At 44.1% G+C, this 22,408-nt stretch overlaps 1 protein-coding gene across 2 annotated transcripts in view; it reads left to right on the top strand.

The window, feature by feature from the left end:
- Nucleotides 1-20,506, top strand: part of Ap2b1 (adaptor related protein complex 2 subunit beta 1) — a 121,241-nt gene extending 100,735 nt beyond the window's left edge. For both annotated transcript variants that reach the window (XM_026780203.1, XM_005349362.2), the window contains 4 exons: nt 3,863-3,947; nt 4,799-4,885; nt 12,628-12,782; nt 20,046-20,506. In XM_026780203.1, coding sequence (XP_026636004.1) covers nt 3,863-3,947; nt 4,799-4,885; nt 12,628-12,782; nt 20,046-20,120 — 402 coding nt within the window. In that variant the 3' untranslated portion in view covers nt 20,121-20,506. The remainder of the gene's footprint in view (nt 1-3,862; nt 3,948-4,798; nt 4,886-12,627; nt 12,783-20,045) is intronic.
- Nucleotides 20,507-22,408: the final 1,902 nt, after the last annotated feature.

Genomic DNA, 22,408 nt, shown 5'->3' with positions numbered 1-22,408 from the left:
TTCCAGGACAGGCTCCAAAACCAGAGAAACCCTGTCTTGAAAAACCAAAAAAAAAAAAAAAAAAAGAAGTTTTCTATTGTCACGCAATCACCATTGTGCTTGAGAGTGAGACAGCATTCTGTGTGCTTAACCAATATGAGCTCATCTTTATGACAGCCCTGTGAATAATGCTTCTGGTCTTTTTGTGGACAGGAAATTAGTCTGGATATTGTTTGCCCCTCAGTCACACAGAAAGCAGGTGTCAGAGTTAAAATTTGAAACCCATTGTTCTGACTCCCAAGACTCTGCCAGCATTGTTTGCTGCCTTTGATTAAAGGATCTGCTCACAGAATTATTCTAGAGCAGATGTTTTGGGGCAGTCTTCGGGGAAAATGAGAACCCTGTATTGTATGTCACAGAGTGGCAGAGGGTTCCTGGCTTTCATCTGTTTATGAGGTCCAGGCAGTAACCAAATGGTTTAGCCTGCTGACCCCAAGGAGTATTTTATGGCTTCGCACTGCCGTCAGGCTGTGACTGGAATAGCGCTCTCGGGACAGATGTTTAGGAACTCACTCAGCCTCCTTCAAAAGCACTGCTGTATATTAGTGCTCTTTCTAGATGCTGTTTCCAGAGGAAGAGACTGTCATTCTGTCATATAGAGCAGATCCCAACGTCTGCTGTGAAAAGCCTGTCAAGATGGTTCTGAGAAAAGCCCTTGGTTAAGAATCACTATCCCCTGCAGAGATAACCATTGTATTTTCTCTATTTTTAGTTTTATGGCAAGTGCTTGGAATATAGTGAACACCCATAAATCTTTAAACTGATGCATTGTGAGATCTGGCTGCTTTATAGTCAAGGATGATAGTAATAATAGTCATTAGTGTTCACGAAGCCCTCCTGTGACCAGCCAACGCTGTCTCCCCAGTTCTCAGTTGTATGCCCTTTCCAGAGCCAGGCACTGTCGTGACATCTTCTCGAGGCCATAATTTGAAGAAAGACGTTCCTTTTCTCTAATTCTTCTGCTGAGAATCAGGTGAATTCGAGCATAGCTCTCTTCCAGAAGCCACGGCTGCCTTATGTCTCTGGAAGTGGTGTTGCAGTTCACCCAAGGGTGCTTCACACCCTTTTCTGACATTTTGTTCCCTGCTTTAACCAACAGGCTTAGTCTCTCTTAGAATCAGGCTGTGTGGTATAGGTCAGAAACTTTTATCTTTAGTAACTGGAAGGTTAGAAGCACAGCTTACCAAGAAAGTAATTGAAGGAATTCTGAGAGATCAGAGAGACTGTATCAAGGAGGCTTACCCTGGTAATGACGGAGGAGGGGGCGACGGTGCTCTGTAAGTCCAGAAAGATGTAAGAGCTGCAGATTTCAGAAAGGAGTTTCTTCTATCACATAGCCACAGTTTTGGTGAAGTTTGGGTGTGTAGTTTAGGTAGAAAAGAGGGGAGGATAGATAGATCAGTGCTTCAATCAACACATCAGAGAAGCAGCTTCTTGCTATAGATGGAAACTAACACAGAGACCCATAACTTGACAGTGTGCAAAGAGTTAGATACTTCTTAGCACTCAGCCCTAAATGGGATGCCTCCATCAAATTCCTCCTCTCCTCCCTTCAAGGATCAGGGATTCATGAGGAAGAGGAGGCAGAAAGATTGTAAGATCCAAAGGTAATGGATAAATGCAAGGAAACAGTGTTCTCCAGACACACCAGGACTTATGCACATACTAACTCAGAGACTGTGGCAACATGCACAGGACCTGCACAGGGTCAAGCCAGATAGGGTCCCAGCACTCGGGGAAATGGACATGGAGTCCATTCCTGACCAAGGGGTTATCTACAAAGGGAAATCAATTGTCTTCAATTTAGTGTCTGTCATTTGGATACACCAACCACACTCTAGGGCAGGCAGGCCCATTTCCAGGAATACTCAGAAGACATAGAACTCTGGTACTTTTGTGGGCTTTTTCTTTCATTTTTCTTTGTTTTGGGGGGTTGTCTATTAGTTTGTTTTCGGGTTCTTTTTGTTTTGGGGAGGTTTTTTTTGTCTTATTAGTCTTTTGCCTGTTGTTTTGATTTTTGTTTTTCTGTTTCTTGGATTTTTGTTGTTTCATTTTTGTTTCTTGAGTTTTTTTAAAAAAAAGAGAGAAAGAACAAAGTTGGGCGAAGGGGAAAATACATTACAAAAACATTTTCATAAAAATATGGAAAAAAGGAAGAGAGAAGAATGGTGTTAGATAAGCACTTTTTCTTTACTTACTTGTTTATTTGATTTTGGTTTTTTGAGACAGGGTCTTTGTAGCTGACTTGAACTCATAGCAGTTCCTTCTATATTAACTTCCTGGGTGTAGGGATTATAGGCAGGAGTTACCACATCCAGTTTCTTTTGCTTTTTAAGAGCAAAGTGAGAAAGAAATAGGCTTCGTTAGTGATCACAGAACTTTGCCCAGAGGAACATACTCTGCAGTGCTGGGAGCATAGGGAGGAAGTCGCTGGTGGCAGCAAGCTGTGGGAGGCAGTGTCTTAGAGCAGCTCCTCTCTCTTGCCACCTCACATGCTCCAGAACCTGCTGCAGGCAGGAGTCAGCCTGTCCCCATGCCCATACTAGTCGAGTGCCCCAAATAAAAGTACCTGCAGTAGCTTATTTAAAACAGCATGTGCACACAGGGTAAGACCACATTCCAGAAGCTTGTATATAAAAAGAAAGAAAAGAAAGAAAGAAAGAAAGAAAGAAAGAAAGAAGAAAGAAGAGAAGAAAAGAAAGAAAAGAAAACTACCTCTTTGCTTAAAGGCTTATAACCTTGAGGTTTACCAGCAGTTGAGCCCGATATGCTTCTTTATGGTAGGACCTGATAAATAGTCTTATCAAACCCAGCTCTTGGAAAAGTTACAAGGTGTTACGGCCTCTAGGTTTTGAGGAGGAAAAAACATAATCAAGACTGAATTGAAAATCAGACAAGTTTGAGTTTGAATCCTGGTACAGTCTTTATGACCTGTCCCGGGTCATCCCTTTTCCTTTCTTTAGTTTCCTTATCTATTAAACAAGAAGGGAATGGTAGCTACTTTGTTTAGTTAGTTGTAAAGAATAGAAATGTCACCAGGGAAGAGGGCTGGAGGATGGTTTAATAAGAGAATTGAATCCATCTTCAGAACCTATATAGAAATTCAAGGTGTTGTAGTAGGTGCGTGGCCAGGGCAGAGACGGGAGGGTCCCTGGGGCTCGCTGGTCTACTGGCCTGCTCTAATTGGTAAACTCTAGGCCAATGGAAGAACCTGTGTCAAAGGAGGCAGATAGTGTTTTTGAGTATGATACCCAGAAGTTGCCCTCTGACCTCTGCACATTCATCATAGTAGCCCTGTGCATGCACAAGCACTCAGAACTTTAGTTTTTTAAAGTTGAAAAGACACAACTGCAGAGATTATTCTTTGTCTAGAGCAGTGGTTCTCAACCTTCCTAAAGCTGCAGCCCTTTAATACAGTTCCTCATGTTGTGATGACCCTCAACTATAACATTATCTCATTGCTACTTCAAAACTGTAATTTTGCTACTGTCATGAGTCGTAATATAAATAGCTGATATACAAGATATCTAATATGCAATCCCTGTGAAAGGGTCGTTCAGTTGCCAAAGGGGTTGTGACACACAGGTTGAGAACCTCTGGTCTAGAGGGTATCCCATAGATGGTCCTCCTAAAGAAAGATTGCTTACAGGTGGTCACAGTTATGAGCAAGGACGATGTGCTTTGCAGCGATGGGCTGGTGTGTGATGATTGGAGGCCTGCTCTGACTGAAATAGGAAGTAGATCTCTAGACACACACTTGTTCTCCTCCTACTGCCTGGCTCCTTATTGATGGCCACATTTTTCCATTTTGCTCTCCTTCCAGGTGGCTGTTAAAAACAATATTGATGTCTTCTACTTCAGCTGCCTCATCCCACTCAATGTGCTTTTTGTAGAAGATGGCAAAATGGGTAAGTGTGTCCTCCTGTCCTACTAAATATACCTTTGGCCATCATCTGAATGGCAAGCATAACATAGCCTTAGAAGTACAGACCATTTTGAAATTTTAAAATGGCGTCAGGATATTCTAAAACCCCAATAAATAATTGATCATTGGTCATTTGTCAGTCGCTGTTCTTACTCTGCCATCCCAAATCCCAGAGCCACTTAGCTGACCACCCAGCCACCCCACACAGGTGAGAGGACTGAGGACGGCTGTGAACTTGGTCTTTGTCGGTTAGCTGTGTGTTTGTGGGCAAAATGTTTGGCCCCTGTTTTGGTTTCTACCTTTGCAAAATGAAAGTCATTTGTTTTATGAGTTAGTGACATAGTATGTAAATTTAGCACTTATTTGACCCTGAGTTCGTAGTGAGATAAGAATTCAGTAATTTGTAATAAACCATTAGTCTCCTTTCCTACCCCAAGGTAGCTACTGGCTTTTCCCTTTCCTTACTTGAGAAGCTGCCATCCAGCCAGGTGTAGTGGTGCACCCCTTTAATCCCAGCACTCAGAGGCAGGACAGGTGGATATCTGAGTTTGAGGCTAGCCAGGGCTACACAGAGAAACACTGGAAAAAAGAAAGGTCACGAAATGTGCCTAAAATTTCCCAAGTAGGACTACAAGGAGCCAAAACTAAACTTTAAATGCAAACTTTTTTACAGGGTCTATTAGTTCAGTCAGTAAGGGCCTAGTATATAGCACCATTGCATATCATAAACTTTGCTCCAATCCTAGCCTGCTGCTGGCAAGCCAAAGGAAAACTGGTAGAAGCATCAGGGAATAGAATACTGACGTATCCCCTCTTCTCCCTTTCCCCATACAGAACGCCAGGTCTTCCTTGCAACATGGAAGGATATTCCCAATGAAAATGAACTTCAGTTTCAGATTAAGGAATGTCATTTAAATGCTGGTAAGTAATACTTCTTGATGCATTTCCATCTTAGTCAAATTAAATGTTTAAAATTTTTCTTTCCTGTCCCTACTTCTTTCTGCATTTAACATGATTGTGATGGGTTTATGTTACATACATTACTTTGCAAATCTCTCTTAAATACTTGCCATGTTGTCCAGACATGGTGTCATACACCTGTAATCCAAGAACTCAGGAGGCCGAGGCAAGAGGATTACAAATTCCAAGCCTGTCTTGGCTACATAATGAGCCCATCTCCTTTTAAAAGCGCGCGCGCACACACGCGCACACACACACACACACACACACACACACACACACACACAATGCGTCCAGGCATGATGGTGCATGGATTAATTCTAGCACTTGAGTCAGAGGCTGGCAGATGTCAGGAGTTAAAAGGCGGCCTGGATGTCTACACAGTGAGTCCCCGGCCAGCCAGCACTATACAGTGAGTCTTTGAGTCTTTCTGTCTCTCAAAACACAAAAACAACCAAACCAAAAAAAAAAAAATTTCAAAATATGGGATATTATGATGTAAAGCACTGAATTACTTACAAGCTACAAGATTAATAGATTTAAAATAAAGAAACTAGCCCTAACTTATAGAAGATCCTAGGTTTGCTCTCAGCACTGCAAAATGTAGAAAAATATGAAAGAAACAAAACACGAACCATGTAACTGGCCCGTGTACTATGCTAGTCCTTCAGTAGCAGAAGAAGTGAATGTCAGTCATGTTACTTAAGTGTCCTCAGCATCAGGTAACTAAAGTGGTACTTGAGGAAAGCCACCCTCCTCAGAATGGAAAGCCTCTTTCATCTCTCGGATCAGTGTTTGGCATTGGAGAAAAGGATCTGAGAACCTGTATTTAGAATTCTATTTATAAGTAAAGCATGTATCATGGTTGATTAAAGCCTGGCTGATAACCTATAGTGTTCTCCTGTTTGTCAGGTTTCAGATAATGAGAATAACCTTTTAAATCACCATTAATCCCTAAACCCTTTTGTAGTTAATTTTGTTGCTATTGTAAAATACTAAAAGAGGTAATCCAAGAGGAGAGAGAACAGCAGCTGTCTGTCCATAGGGCTTTGTTTGACTGGAATGTTTGTTGTTCAGAATACGGGCTTTTGTAGCAGCCTTCCTTCCCTCCTGTGCAGCACCTTCCTCGCTGACCCCTCACTTCCTCCTCTGCACAGTGTTGGTCCTCCTTGTGGGTCTTCAGCACACTGCCGTTCTCCATTCGCTTGGAGCAGAGCAATTGAGGAAGGAGACAGACAGTATGCAGTACAGAAAGAAGAAAAAGCTCTCACTGTCTTGTCATTTCAATTTTCTGTTTTTAATTTTAGGTTTTTGGGTCTCTGTGTTGTATTTTTCTTCTGTATTCAGACAGATCTTTGTATGTAGGGCTTTTGAAATCCAAATGTTATCAGCATCTTCCTGTGCTGGCTCTCAAATGTGCTGGTCCAGTTGGGCCTCCGAGACATTTTGAAGGATAAATGCCTGCTTGAGGCCTCAGTCATAAAAGACAGCCAGCATCCTTTGAGCGTAGACACTTCAGATAGAGCTTGGCTGTTATAAGGGTTACCTCTTTACCTCACATCTGTGCCCCTGGAGGGGTGTGAGGAGACTCTCAGTTTTGTTTTGTGGGTTTTTAAGTTGCCAGCTGAAGTTCACTGGTGAGTTACAGTGAACCATTTCAAATTACAGAGTAATTTGGTGAGCACAGAAGTGCTTCACAGAAGGAACTGTTCTCAAGAAGTGGGAACCCTTGGCTGTAGATAGAGTCCATGGTGCTGATGGCAAAACCCAGAGAATCAGGCCCCATTGAGAATCAGCCTCTGCACTCTAAGTCACAGACACAGCTCTGGGTTACCTGCCATCCCGTGACAACTATCCCTTAATAAAAAAGGTGGAGACGTTTTCCTAGAGTGGTTAAGGTTGGAAATGCAGCGTATGGCATGCCTGTGCACACACTGAGAGCTCTGATAAAGCCTTCGTTAGAAAACCTGTCCCACTCAGTGGTACGCTAATGTATTTGCTTGTAGAACCACAGTTCCCAAGTGCTTGCTCCTGACCTCTGGTGGAAGGTCACCGTTCCTTCCCTATAGAGAGTAGGTAACAGCCAGAGTAATTGGGAAGCAGTTTTGGTTTTAGGGGTCCTGTGTGTAAAGGACGTGTATTTGCATGGGGAATTTGATTAACCAAGAACTTTAGTTTGGCATGCCAAAATACTAAAAAGAAAAGAATGCCTACTGCACCAGAGCATGGGGCCTTTTTCTCGGGGAGGCTGTTTGCTCTGATACAGTCCTCACAGCAGACTCAGTTTTGAAAACCACCACGGCCTCACACTAGTTCCTCCTGTGTGTGTGTTCCAAATGCTATTGTGGCAGTGGGGCCCGTGGAACGTAAAGATAAACAGCCAGTTTGTCTTCTCCAGCTGCCCAAGGCCATTTCCCTTGCTAAATCACTGCTTATCTTGCAAGACCACTTTGTTCAGCTAATCCCTTCCAACTCTTCCTTGTCTCCACACTGCTGCACGGAAGGCCCTGGCCTTTCCATTTCCTTCCCATCTTGAGGACTCTATTAACAGAGTCTATGCAGGTTTGCTGCCTTCTGATTCAACACCCTGTGTCTAGCTGAGAGCTAAAAATACCATCCTTTCCAGCTGATCTTCCTAATCACAATAGCAGCAGCACTTAAAATAGACCTTCTGTGCTAGCGAAGACATTTGACAGATGGAAGGAACACTCTGGGCTCCAGGAAGTCACAGCCTTACAGGACTCACCAACTTAGCAGTGAGATTTTCTGTCTGTTCTCTGATCTCTTTCTAGAGAAGAAAGAGACCCTCTGCAAGTCTTAATAATCAGACCTTAATAAAGACGTCTGGGGTGGTGTTGGTGATGGTATTGCTGTTTGTTGTATGTAAATACTAGAACATTTTAGGCTAAAAAGGCGCCAACGAATAAGACTCCTGTTTCTCAACAGCAAACGTTCAACGTTTCTACAGGTGTCTTTTTCTTTTTCTTTAATTTGAGACAGGATCTCACTGTCTCACTGTGTAGCCCTGGCTGTCCTATAGATCCGGCTGTCCTCAAACTCAGAGATCCACATGCCTCTGCCTCCTGAGTGCTGGAATTAAAGGCGTGTGCCACCATCACCTAGCCATATCGTACCTTTTAGCTACATTTGGGATTATTACATATCTTGAAACACTACCTAAGTGCACAGTAGGTAGGTACATTGCCATCCATAATCTAAAAAGGGGTGCTTATAGCAAGCCGTTTTGCAAGCCTGTTGTTTACTATACTCAAGAAAGCTCAAACACCTGCTATATATCTTCACTTGTCTGGCACTGTGTGAAAAGCTATTTCTTTAGGCATGGCCACTAAGTGAGAATGAGTTAGATTTCTGTTTTATTGTGGTTCTCCTATGCTTTGGGACATTTCAAAAACGGAAACTTTCCTAGTTGGCACTTGACAACAGTTTTTTTTTTCCCCAGATGATTTTTCCCAGTCATTTTCAGCAGTCTTCTTCTGAAACGTCCTTTTCAGGTGAACAGTTTTGAACTTGCTGATCAGGGCCCCAAAGGGGCCCAAGTGCAGATTTCCACCGTCCACCTTATAGTCCTTCTTTGCTCTTCTCTCTGACAAAATTGTGACCTTAGCTAAAGAATAAAGCTGAGAGAGGGAAGACCACACCCACACCTTTTAAGACCCCAAACACCCAGATTCACAGAGCCAGGTCTGTTGAAGGAAGAAAAAGAACAAGAAGAAATGACATCTTGAAGCAAGTACAATCGTGTTTGACCATCACCCTTCTTTGGGACAGATCTCAGTACCTTGGCCTGAGCTAGCATCATTTGTAGACACAGAAGCCGTTGACATCATACCTCCTTCTCACCATCTCCCAGCGTCCAGACTCTGGTCTGTCTGCCAGTAGTTCAAGTGTGCATGACACTGTGATAGCTTAAGAAGTCTGCTCCAGTGTGGCTGGAAGCTGCCTAACATTTGCTCTCACTGCATCCTTTCCTCCTCAGGCTCCTGGGTGGAGGTTGAGGTATGCATCACCAGCATTTGCCTCCCTCAGTTGGTAAATTTAGCAGAGTAAATATCTTTCAGTCTTTAAATCCTCATTCAGTGATAGGTCCTTGTCTGATACGTGCAAGGCTCTGGGTTTAGTGTGTTAACACTTCAAAAAGTAAATTTAAAAATATGTGGGTTTGGTGACTTGTATCTGTAATCCCAGCACTAGGGAGGTGGGAATAGAAGCCAGTCTGATTTACACAGCCCAGGGTATATAATAAACCCCTGCCCCAAAAACAAATAACACACGCCTTTAATAATATTAATATAGTTTAAGTAAGTAGAAATATAAAAGTTGGCTCGTAAGTACCCTTTTTCCATTCAGCCTTCTGATAGCAGTCACAGTACATGCAACCATTCAGCTTGAGCCGAGCCCTGTTCCTTCCCTGTCATCTGCTACACAATGGTGAGAACACAAGAAGTCTGCAGGCATCTGGGCCTCGATACGTGGATGAAATGAATGTAGACCTATGCAACAAGACTGCTCAACAAAGGCACCTGCCTTTCTGGAAAGTAGGCAAGAACCTTGAAAGTTAGGAAAAAGCTTTTGCCACTTAAAGCAAGTCCCTGTGTGTTAAAGACCGTCTTTTCAAAAAGCATTAGCCAAACTCCAGCTGGAAATGTTGCTTAGCAACCCATTAAGTTGCAAGAGCACTTCACTGTAGGAACCAGAGTGACAGCAAGAGCTGTTTCCCCCACTACAAGATGATTGTAGAGTTTATTGAGGCTCCATCCTCCAGCGGTATTGCATAGAACTACCCTGAGGTAGACTTTCTATCTGGGATAAAACCCATCCCTCCCTTTGCCTCCCTTCCCCCCTTCTTTCTTTTTTATGGATATGGGTGTTTTACCTGCATATAAATCTGCACCACATGCATGCCTGGTGACCTCAGAGGCCAGACAGAAGAGAGCATCAGATTCCTAGACCAGTAGTTCTCAGCATGTGGGTCATGACCCCTTTAGGAGTTGAATGACCCTTTCACAGGGGTGGCATACCATATATTCTGCATATCAAATATTTGTATTAAAATTTGTAACAGTATCAAAATTACCATTATAATTTAGCAACAAAATAAATTGTTGGATGGTGGTGGCACATGCATCCCAACACTTGGGAGGCAGAGGCAGGCAGATCTCTGAGTTAGAGGCCAACCCTGTCTACAGAGCTGGTTCTAGGACAGCCAGGGCTACACAAAGAAACCGTGCTGTGGGAGCTTCTTCCACTCCTTTAGCCAGTAGCCTTTAAGATACCAACCCGCTTGGGCATGGTCTCTTAAACTATAAATGCAACTGGTAAAGCCTGCTCTTGCTGTCTTGCTTCCGGCTCTCTGCCCATTCATGCAGAGGACTTTTATCTAGGATAGTGATCTGTAAGTCTCCCCTAAATAAATAACCCTTTACTATATAAAATTCTGAACTAGTGTGGAATTATTTTATAACTTCCACCATAAAAACCCTGACTTAAAAAAAAAAAAAGAGCGAGAGAATGTTCTGGTTGGTTAACATTATTAACACAATGTATTAAAGGGTGGTAACATTAGGAAGGTTGAGAACCACTGCATTAGACAATGAGCTGGGATGAATCCAGGTCTTCTGGCAGAGCAGCCAGTGTTCTTCACTGCTGAGCCTTCTACCAGCCCCTAAAGCCATTCTTAAGTTGTTACTACTTAACAACTTAAGTTGTTTCTTTGATATTAGTGAAAACTTTATAAATAAAAGGCAAAAAGTTAAATAATAACTGACAAAATGTTTAATGAATGAGGCCTTAGCGCTGCTACCTGACATCATAGTGAGAAGGGCCTCTAGAAGCTACTTCCGTCTGAGCAGGTGCTTTAACCCTGGAGCAGCTCTAGCACCTGAGTAAATACAAAATCTGAATACATATTTACAGATAGTGGTAACAGGTACGTGTTGTCCAGATGCTGAGAAAAGCTCATAATAAAAACATGAGGTTGCCTGTGCTGAGAGCTTCCCTTTCCCTGGGCAGAACGTCACCGTGCTTCCTTTTTCTAGAGACCCTACAGGAATACAGCAGACCTTTTTGTGGAGAGTTTTTAGTTCCTGAACTAGGCTGAGTAATTTGAGGTCTCATCTGAAGCTAATATAATAAGTAACTAGCAAAGAAACTGTGCTTATCCTTTAGTCTCTCTCTCTCTCTCTGTGGAAGGTGTGGTTTTTTATCGAGTGCTGGCATTAAAGGCAGGGACTACCACACCTGGCGCATCATCTCGGGTCTTAGTTTGTCTGTCTCTGACTCCAGTATCCCACATGCCCTTTAATTCTAGACCATCAGGTCTCTGATGCTGTAGTCACAAGAGCAAAGCCCTGCCCTGAGCTAGTGAGTGCAGAGGCATGGTCCTCATGGACCAGTCATCTTCACACAGCTTTAGCCCTCCTTGGTGTCCTTCTATCAAACTGTCATATTACCAGACAGAAAACAGAATAAGGTGTGTTAACATTGGTTTAGAGTTACCAAAGGAGATTACACAGTAGAAAGGCCTCAGGTTGACTAAGACCAAACTAAGAACTCATAGTAATGACTTCTCAGGGCTGTGACAACATTCTCTGGGCAAAGCAACAGAAGAAAGGAAGAGTCTATCAGACTCACTGTTCATCGAGGTGGGGAGTCACTGCAGCAGGAGCCTGAGGCAGCTGGTCAGCAATGCATTCTTGTCTTTTATTAAAGCACTTCGTTTCCTTGTTTCTTTGAAAGCATGATTTTTCTCTAGCATCTAAAGAATTAATTTGCTTGCTTAAAAAAAAAGTTAAGTATCCAGTTTAAAATCTGACTTGAAAAGGTTTGTGCAGTTCTGCCCTTTTCTAACCCTGGGAAACTGAGGCCTAAGTGACTCAGTCAAGTAACAGGGACTGGGGAAGCCTGCGTCTGAGCATCCATGTAACTGCGCTGGTTGGGGAGAAGTAACACCCACACTGCTGCCTCTGTGAGGGCTCCTACTCTCCCAGCACTTGCTCCAGTCTGCCGCTGTGATTCTTGATAACTGTCCATTTGACCCAGCTAGCATCCCCTAGAGGGCATGCCTCTAGACACCCTGTGAGCAGTTATCTAAATTAGGTTAGCCTCTGGGCATGCCTGTATGGGATTATCTGGATTACTAATTGACACGGGGAAAATCTACCTTAACTCTGTCCACCATTCCTTGGGGTGGAGTCCTGGACTGAATAAAAACTGGAAAGCAGGAGAACACTGGCACCCATTCATCCTTTGCTGAAGGAGGGCGCAGCATTCACCAGCTGCCTCCAGCTCCTGCTGCCATGACTCCCCACCACGGTGGACTGTAAGCCTTAACAGGCCCTTCCTTTCTTCTGTTGCTTGGGCCAGGGAGTATTGTCACAGCCTAAAGAAAAGTCATTACTATGAGTTCTTAGTTTGGTCTCAGTCAATCTGAGGCCTTTCTACTGTGTAATCTCCTTTGGTAACTCTAAACCAATGTCAACACACCTTATTCTGTTTTCTGTCTGATAGTATGACAGGCCCTTCGTTTTGCCTATCTGTATTAGAAGAGCCCCCTGGAATGTGTGTGTGACAGAGGTAGTTCATCAGGGAACTCAAGCGAGTATGCGATGCTCACAAGAATGTCAGAGGAAGGAATACATCTGTCTGAGATTTTCACTGAGTAAGTTTTGAATCTCTGCTTCTAGACACAGTTTCCAGCAAGCTGCAAAACAACAATGTTTACACTATTGCCAAGAGGAATGTGGAAGGGCAAGACATGCTGTACCAGTCCCTGAAGCTCACTAATGGCATTTGGATTTTGGCCGAGCTACGGATCCAGCCAGGAAACCCCAATTATACGGTAAGGCCTTTCCCTGAATGGATGAGAACGATTAGAGTGAGACAGTAAGAACCCATACATTTCTTCCTTAGTGCCCAACAGAGACGGGAGGAGACACCCAAAAGGAGCATTCAGTAAAGGAGTCCCTAGTTGCCTTCATGAAAGACCGCCTCTCCTCGCTGTAGTCTTCTGCCACTCAAAATGCATGGTACTCGGGTAGATCATTTGCCTCTGACAGCAAGGAGGTCTGCAAACCTATCGCTTCCCTGACACATAGCGATGCTTCCTCTTCAGCATCAAGTTGGTGCTGTAATAAGCTGTCAAGAGCAGTGTTTCTAGCTGGGCATTATGGTGCACACCTTTAATCCCATCTTTGGTAGTCAGAGGCAGGCAGATTGTTGTGAGTTTGAGGCCAGCCAGAGCTTCCTAGTGAGACCCTGTCTCAAAAATAAATAAATAAAAGTAAAAATAAATGTTTCTGGAGCCAAGAGATGGCTCAGTGGGTAATGGTGCTTGCTGTGTAAATGTGAGGACCTGGGTTCAGATCCTCAGTGCCCACATAAAAGCTGGGCATAACCACGCATGCTGTAAAACCCAGCATTGCACGAGGGGGAGCAGGAGGATCATTGGAACTTGCTGACCAGCCAGCCTCATTCTCTCCTTCCCCCACATCTCTCCCTCCCCCCCCCCCCCACAGAGTAGTGAGCTCCAGGTTTAGTGAGAGACTTGTGATGGAAAAGGTAGAACCGGATGCCCAACACACTCCTCTGGCTTTTGCACATGGACACACATGTGCACAAATACCCCAAAAATAATTTCTACCTGGCTTTAAACTGGACCTTTCCTACTTTTGGAGTTCTTGGCCTTAAGGATGTCTAGACCTAGACACAACTACTACCTCAAAGTCATGATTTGAACAAGTCACTAATTAACCATTCCTAACCATGGTTTCTTTAGCCTGGAGGGAAGTCTCCAGCCTGCAGGTTTCCTCTTTGAACCTTGAGGAACCTCCTCCAGTATCCCACTGAACTGAAGCAGAGGTTCTGGGATGGCTTCATACAGCAGAAACCATTGCATTGCTAAACAGCAAAGACTGGTCCAAAGGCTGCTTGTGATCTGCATTGGGAAGGTTACTGACAAACCTGGAAATGGGGGAATGTCTCATTCTCATGTTAGACTGCTTTGAAAGATGTGATGGGAAGAAGATTCAAAATTGACTAGTTCTGAGGAAGGTGAAAAATCAGACTCAGGGAACCTGTTACTCCTCCGACACCATTCCTTAATTTTAACAGCTCTTGTTTATCCTAGCATACATTTCCCCTGGTGTAAGCTGGAATGCCACGTGTGTGCCTGCTGCTGAGTCCTGTCAGCTCACGCTTTCGTCAGTGTCTGTGAGCTTTCCCCACAGGTGGACACTCCTCCCGTCCCTGCCACCATCTCTTATCTTTTTTGTTTTGCTTTGCTGTTTGTTTTAGGTTGTTTTGGGACAAAGTTCCATAATATAACCCTAGCCATCCTAGAATACATCATATAGACCAGGCTGACCTCAAACTCACAAAAATCCACCTGACTCTGCCTCCCAAATGCTGAAGTTAAAGGGAGTTCTGGGATTAAAGGCATGTGCCAACAAGCCAGGCTCATCTCTTACTTTTTTCAGAGAGTGGTAATCTACTTTGTCATTTACCTTAAGTGCCTAGGACAAGAAAACCCTCTGTACTCTTCCAGGACAAGGTCTTGCTGTAAAATTCAGATCTTGTAAAATACCTCCATTTACTTTTCTAGACATTTGCTCAAAGTCTATATGTATGTGCCTTTTTAACTCACCATTAGTACTGTATACATTGTTCCATCTTGACTAAGTTAAAGAAGCATTTTAGTCCTAGGTTGTAGACAAAGAGATTCTGGTCAAGAATGATGAGAGAGGGGGCTGGAGAGATGGCTCAGAGGTTAAGAGCATTGCCTGCTCTTCCAAAGGTCCTGAGTTCAATTCCCAGCAACCACATGGTGGCTCACAACCGTCTGTAATGAGGTCTGGTGCCCTCTTCTGGCCTGCAGGCATACACACAGAATATTGTATACATAATAATAAATAAATATTTTTAAAAAAGGAAAATGCAGGGCATGCAGGCAGGCATGGAAGGAATGTTGTATACATAATAAATAAATAAATATTTAAAAAAAAAAAAGAATGATGAGAGAGGGGCAGTGAGGTGACGGGGTAGGTAAAGTCACTTGCCACCGAGCCTGATAACCTGTTCAATTCCCAGACCTGCATGGTGAAAGGAGAAAACTGGCTCCCACCAATTGTCCTCAAACCACCACAAGTACTGTGCCACATGCACACAGCAATACATATTTAAGAATATAGTGAGGGCTGGAGAGATGGCTCAGAGGTTAAGAGCACTGCCTGTTCTTCCAAAGGTCCTGAGTTCAATTCCCAGCAACCACATGGTGGCTCACAACCATCTGTAATGGGGTCTGGTGCCCTCTTCTGGCCTGCAGCATACACACAGACAGAATATTGTATACACAATAAATAAATATTTTTTTAAAAAAAGAATGATTAGTGAGGCTGGACCCTGGTACACAGACTGTGATCCCCACTGTGTGAGAGACTCAGGCAGGAAGATCATAAACTCAAGGCCAAACTGAGCACTCAGAAACTCTGTCCATCTCAAAGAAAAAAGTAAAAATAGGGCTGGGGGATATCACTCAATGGTAGATCATCTTTCGGCTAGGATAGGACCTGTGTTCAACCCCTGGTACCAGAAGTGGGGTTAAAAAAGATTTGTTCAAAATCATGTAATTTAAAAAAAAAAAATAGACAGTAATATTTAAGGTTCAGGTGTTTGTTGGCGGTTCCTAAAGCAAATTGTTTGAGAAAGGCTATTCACTCTCTTAGATATAGTTAACACTTTAAAACATACTTTATTTTGAAATAATTGAGAACTCATATGGTTTTTAATGGGACTTTTTACTTTTACCCAGTTTTTTATATAGATAATATTTTATACATAGTATACTTTCAAAACTAGAAAATAAATAAGTACAGACATAAATGAGACTGCACATGACATACTTTGTCAGCGGGAAAGCGTGACTTGTTTTTTTCTGTGTGCGAGGAGTCTTGTCTTTTTCTTGTTGTTGGAGGTGTTATTTGTTTTTGAGACAGAGTTTCACTTTGTAGCCCTAACTGGCTGGAATTCACCATATAAACCAGGCTGGCCTGAAACTCAGAGATTCACCTGCCTCTGCTTCCCAGGGGCTGGAATGTAACCTAGCCCTGGCAAACATTTATTGGTTCTCCTACAATGACTGTGTCATTTTGGAATATTATAGAAAGTAAATCATACACCACGTAGCCTCTCTTTTATATGTGTCTCTCTGTGTGATGTGTGCATGTATGTTCATGTGTGTCAATGCACGTGTGTCTTAGTCAGTGGTCTTTTGCTGTGAAGAGATACCATGACCATGGCAACTCTTATATTTGGGGCTAGCTTATAGTTCAGAAGTTTATTATAATCCATTGTTTTTATGGTGGCAAACATGGCAATCCAAAGGCAAGCATAGTGCTGGAGAAGGAGCTGAGAGTTCTATATCCCAATCGCCACACAGCAGAAAAAAGAGAACACTTGAACATTTGAAAGCCCAAAGCCCAATTCTCATCACATGCTTCCTCCAGCAAAGCCACACCTACTCTAACAAGGCCACACCTTCTAATCCCTGTCAAGTAGTGCCACTCCCTAATGACCAAACATTCAAGTGTATGAGCCTAGGGCGGCCATTACTATTCACACCACCACATGTGTGTGTTTTATACGCGGGGAAGCCTGAGTCTCACTCTCACCTTATTCGTTTGGACAGGGTCTCAGTTGTCAGCCAGTGCAGCCAGCTGCTGATACTGCAGGCAGTTAAGCATACCCACTCACCATGTATGTGGGTGAGAATCCAGTCTCTTGTAACTTACACTGAACCTTTTTTCCAGCCCCTTACATAATCTATAAGATTATTTTTTGCACATTCCATAATATCCCTTTACTAGTTTCTAACATGTACCAGTAGTTTGCTTTTTGCGTGGTCATATGTTAGCCAACTGTATGCATCAACCATGGATTCTTAAATCATGAAGTGAAAGATATTTTCTCCTCTGTATTCTTTGAAAATTTGAGATATTTGTAAGCCAGGCATGATGGTGTATGCATTTAATCCCAGCACTCGGGAGGCAGAGGCAGGTTAATCTCTGTGAGTTCGAGGCCAGCCTGGTCTACAGAGCAAGTTCCAGGACAGCCAAGGATACACAAAGAAACCCTGTCTAAAAGAGAGAGAGATTCACAGTTATAGGAAATGCTATAGCTGAAGAGATCTTAAATGATCTCTTTTCACTTGACCCAGAAAACACAAGCATGGGAATCGAGGGTTCACTTGCACTTTAAGAACACCTGGGAGTTTTCAGCCCCTCAAAAGCACACAGATCCAAAAGCTACCAAGTACCTCGTGGTAACACTTTACAGAAAAATGTGAGCCATTCCATATTGTAGTGGTGGAGTTTGTAGGTATGCCTAAACCAGAGTATGCTGGACTCGGGGTTGGCAGCTTAAAATATTGCTAAAATTTTGCTGCACATTCTTAAAAATGCAGAGAGTAGGTACAGGTGTCGATGTGGACTGTGTGGTCTTCTGGCATTTCCAGTTGAACAAAGATAAATCACTCTGCTGCAAAGCTCATGGTTAGGTTAACCCATGGATGCACTCCCATGCCACAGTGAGATAATCCTAAAGGAAAAGTAACAGATTATCCCTAAAACAGAATACACAGAAGGAGGGAAAAATATCCCGGAAGAAACAAATCTCATTGCCTAGTCTTTCCCTCTATCAAGCCACCAAAGATCCTGATGTCATCATGGGCTGCCACTCCACCCAGTGTTAATGGTTTGATGACAGTTGTCTTAGGGATTCTGTTGCTGTGAATGGACGCCATGACCGTGGCAACTCTTATAAAGGAAAACATTAATTGTGACTAACTTACAGTTCAGGGGTGGAGTACATTATTGTCATGGCAACACACTTTTGACATGGTGTTGGAGAAGTAGCCAAGGGTTGTACATCCAGATCCATAGGTAGTAGGATTGAGAGGGAGGGAGAGACTGACTGATATGAGCATTTGAAATGGCAAAGCCCGTTCCCAGTGACACACTTCCTCCCAGGCCGTACCTCCTAACAGTGCCACTCGCTTTGGGCCTGTAGCAGCCATTTTCATTCAGACCACCACAACGAAGCCTTACTTGCCCAAAGCCTCGATTCTGCCAAAGCACCCTGATGCCAAGAGCAAAAGTGAGTGAACTCCTCCCCGTGACCACACAGTGTCTAGCAGGCATGAGTAACTAATTTGAAGCTCTAGAAGCACTTGTATTTGTGCCAACAAATATATGGTAAGGATTGGTAAAGATAGTATTCATATTCAAAGCTCCACCCTTAGTATTGTCCACATCAACAAGCTGTTGTCCTGTGCTGGGGCTGACAGGCTCCAGACAGGTATAGGCAGGGTACCTTGAGACGTCTGCGGAGTTCACACTGGCCATATGCACTAAGCTGCAGAATAAGACCAAAGCCCTGTGCAGGTCAGTGTTCAGGTTTCCTGACCTCCAATAGATCCACATCTCTGAGACTGGGACTTCACCACATTTAATGTGCATGAATTTGAATACGTGGTAGCTGAGAAACATCTTATCCTCCGTGGCTAAAGTCAGGATCATTCCTGTGTGGTCCCCTAGATAAGTGGCAAGCCCTGCACTCTTGAAGACCCTCTTAAAGATGTATTAAACCCATCCCCACCTCACCAGTCATGTTCAGTAGTAAATCTTATATCCAATTTTAAATAATAATAATAAAACCTGTAATTTAGTACACTAAAATACAAATAAAGGAATAAAGAAGAGGCATACACTTCTAATCCTTACAGCACATAGGAGGCAGAGGCAGGCAGATCTCTGAGTTTGAGGCCAGCCTGATTTACATAGAGCATTCCAGTCAGGACAATATAGTGAGACCTTGTCTAGCAAGATTCTCGGATAAATGCTAAAAAAGTGGGAGGGGTGGATCTAAAGCTTGTACCATATCTATGTTTATACATTGTTGTAGGTTGTTTTGTTTGGTTCTGGTTACATTTATCAAGATTTTCTTCATGACTGATAATAGAATAGCAGTTTTGTCCTAGAGACTGTAAAAGACCAGTGAGATCGCTTTTGGGGGCCACATGTGTGGTCCTGCTAATCCAGTCCTAACTGGGTCTCAGTCCCTGGGACCTACATGTGGAAGAGTAAGCCGACTCCCCACAAGTTGCCCCTTGACCCCCAAACATAGGTGCACACATACAAATTTTTTTAATCACTTTAAATAAAGTATCTCCTTTTATTTTATATGTATGTCTGCATGTTTGCTGTGTGTGTGTGCGCGCGCGTGTGTTCGTGTGTGCATTCGGTAGCCAAAGGTTGAAGACAGTGTCTTCCCCAATCACTCTTTTCTACCTTATTTTTAGAGAACCTATTTCTCTCTGATCTCACCATTTTAGCTAGAGTGGCTGGCCACCAAGCCACAGACATCCTGCTCTTTCCACCTTCCCCCAATGCTGGAATCAGGTGTCTATCACTGTGCCCAGCTTTTTACATGGGTGCTAGGGATCATGAGCTCATGCCAGTACAGCAGCCACTTCACCTGCTGAGCCATCTCCCCAACTCTGTGTTGCTTTTTATGAGACAGTGTCTCGCTCTGTAGCCCAGGCTGGCCTGGAACTCACTGTGTAGCCCAAACTGGCCTCAAACTCACAGCAATCCTCCCACCTCAGCCTCCTAAGTGCTGGCATGCAGTCATGAGCTACCACCTAGCTAACTTTAAGTTTTTAGAATGTTGGTGTTTCAGGAAATTAAGACTCTGTCCTCCTGAAATTGGAACTGAGATCCATATCAGACATAGGAACTGAAATCAGCAGCTGAAAGGACTGTCACAAGGTTAAGGGGTTTCCTCGGTACTGGCCTCTGCACCTTTGGCAGAGCCTCAGAACAGTGGTCCCCTGGGATCATGTGGGCTGTGGGGAGATCACAGTGCACAGCTTGACACCAACAAAATTGAAGTTTTGAAATCCATGGTTTGTGTTAATGTGAATACTCTGTTTGCCTATTCCAGTCGTAGAGTGTCTTGGAATGTCAGAAACGGTCTTGACCTGAATGTTGGGATGCATCTGGATCTATTTCCATCTCCATACTAATCTCCTTTTTCCTCCTTTTCACAGCTGTCGCTGAAGTGCAGAGCCCCTGAAGTCTCTCAGTACATCTACCAGGTCTATGACAGCATTTTGAAAAACTAATAAATGGGTCCTGTACCCTCCAGCCACCCTGTAATCGGTGCAAGCCAAGAACTCTTAAAGAAGTCGTACTGCTGTGTAGAGCCTGAACCCAAACACTGCGCCACCCACCCCGTAGTGACCAGTCGCCCTGTGCTGACATTAGCATTCACCCCGTTGGATAGGTTAGCTTCCTGTGACGTGTGTAACCACTGCTTCCGTCATTCCCCACTTCTGCCACCTGCTGCTGCCCTCAGCCCTTCCCTGTGAGCTTCTCCATGCTGTGCCAATGGCTAGCCTTTTCTACACCCTCTTTTGAGTGTAGTTTGATATTTTGTAATCGAAAGCTCATTTCACAAGCAGAAAAAGGCAACAAGTTAATTAAAGCAAGGAAAAGTGTCACTGAAACATAAACTGCACCTTATTGTTTTCTATTTTTGTACAGATGAGAAATTGAGGTAGAACATGAGTAGGGAGGGTTGACTGACCGTCAGTCTTAGAGGAGAAACAGGCACGGCCCCAGCCCCTTCTGGGGAGGGGGGTTCTCTTGTCTGTGGCAACCCTGCTCCTGGTCATTTTTCCCCTCTATCCAGATTCTTTCCTTGGCCAAGCCTTCAAGCTCCCTATGTCCCGCGCTATCTCATTTGATGACTCCATGCTTGGCAGTGGTGGTCTTCATTGTTTCCGAGTGCAGGGACCCTGGGCCTGTAGGCACAAAGCCGAGAGATGGTAGAAGGCTGTTCCCTTCCACTGCGCTGCCCCAGTGATCACACTGGCTGAGGAGCTGAGAGGAGCTGAATGAGAACCACAGTGCCCTCCCCTAGCCTTCTTCCCTCTGTTCCTCAGGGCCAGTTCACACTGAAAGTCAGGGTTCTCAAGTCAAAATAGACTTTAATGGCTTGTCCAACCTTGTTTTTCAACAAAGAAAGGTAACAGGAAAAAAGATTATTGCTGAGGCCTCTTGGCTCTTGAGTAGCAAAGCTGAGGCTGGTTCCCTAAAGCTCCGTCAGCTCCCCTATATGGCTGGCTCGTTGCTGTTCTTTTCCTGTGCCTGCCTGCGGCTCTTTGCATACTCCGTACTGAGTTTGGTGCTCCACCATTGGCCAGTGGCAGGTGGCGGTTGACATCTCAGTTACCTGAATACACATCCAGGTAACGAGAGTGAAGTGGAGCTAACATTTGCCAGGCTCTCCTAGAGCACAGTTCTGGAGGCCAGCATTGAGTGTAGAGAGGTTGCCAGTTCTCACTGTCCCTCAGCTCCCTGCTCTGCTCTCCATCCATGGTACTCAAGCTCCAAAGCAAAGTAAGATCATCCCAGAAGGCCATGTAGTTCTTGTCATCGCTCAAAGGGCTGAGGATGTGCGGTCCCCTCCCATAGCACATTGGTTTGATTCATCAGAGAATGCCTCATACCCACTGCCCTCTGAGTACTGTTCACACTGTTAGAGATGGCACAGCCTGGCACCTTGTAGTCAGGGTCCATTAAGAGTTCCCTGCTCAAGTCAGAAGCTTGCCAGGGTCCAGAGACCTCATCCTCATGCTGGACTCAGCCAAAACCCACTGGATCCAGAGGAGAGGTTGTGGAAAATCAGATAGAAACCAGCTTCCTTCAACCGAGTGCTGGAATGATCCTGTTTTCTCTCAAGTTCCATAAGCCTTGAGCATCTTTGCTGGCTGGTGGAAAGGAAATACAACCCTCCCTCACCATGCGGGAATGGGAAATGCTGCAAGGCTGTGTGGGAGGCAGGTAGGTTGGTGATATGTTGGGCGGAAAAGCAAGTTGACAAAGTTCCCTTGTTGAGACTCATTCATGGAGTCAGTTGGATATGAGTAGTGTAAGGGGTTCACACTACAAACACAGTTTTCTCATCTCTGTTGTAATACGAGCTGCCGGGCTGTGTCCCCAGCACCCCGGCCGCCTGGCTAGCTTATGCCCCGAAATAACAACATACAAACTGTATTCTTTTAAACTCTGCTTGGCCCATTAGTTTCATCCTCTTAACCCATTTCTAATAATCTATGTAGCACCACGAGGTGCGCTTACCAAGAAGATTCTAGCCTATGTCCATCCTGGGTTGGAGCTTCATTGCGAGTGCCTAAGAGAGCAGAGCTACCACGTCTACCCGGGAGAGGGGAGCATGGTGTCTCTCTCCAGAGAGCAGAGCTATTGAGTCTGAGCTTACTTCCTCTTCCTCCCAGCATTCTGTTCTGTTTACTCCACCCACCTATGTTTTAACCTATGAGAGCCAAGCAGTTTCTTTATTATAATTAACAAATGACCTTCCTCCATCATTTCCCCTTTTTCTGTTTAA

Source organism: Microtus ochrogaster, chromosome 7, assembly GCF_000317375.1.
Source record: "Microtus ochrogaster isolate Prairie Vole_2 chromosome 7, MicOch1.0, whole genome shotgun sequence".
Taxonomy (NCBI): Eukaryota; Metazoa; Chordata; class Mammalia; order Rodentia; family Cricetidae; genus Microtus; species Microtus ochrogaster.
Note: the sequence above shows the minus strand (reverse complement) of the source record. Positions and strands in the feature narration are given on the sequence as shown.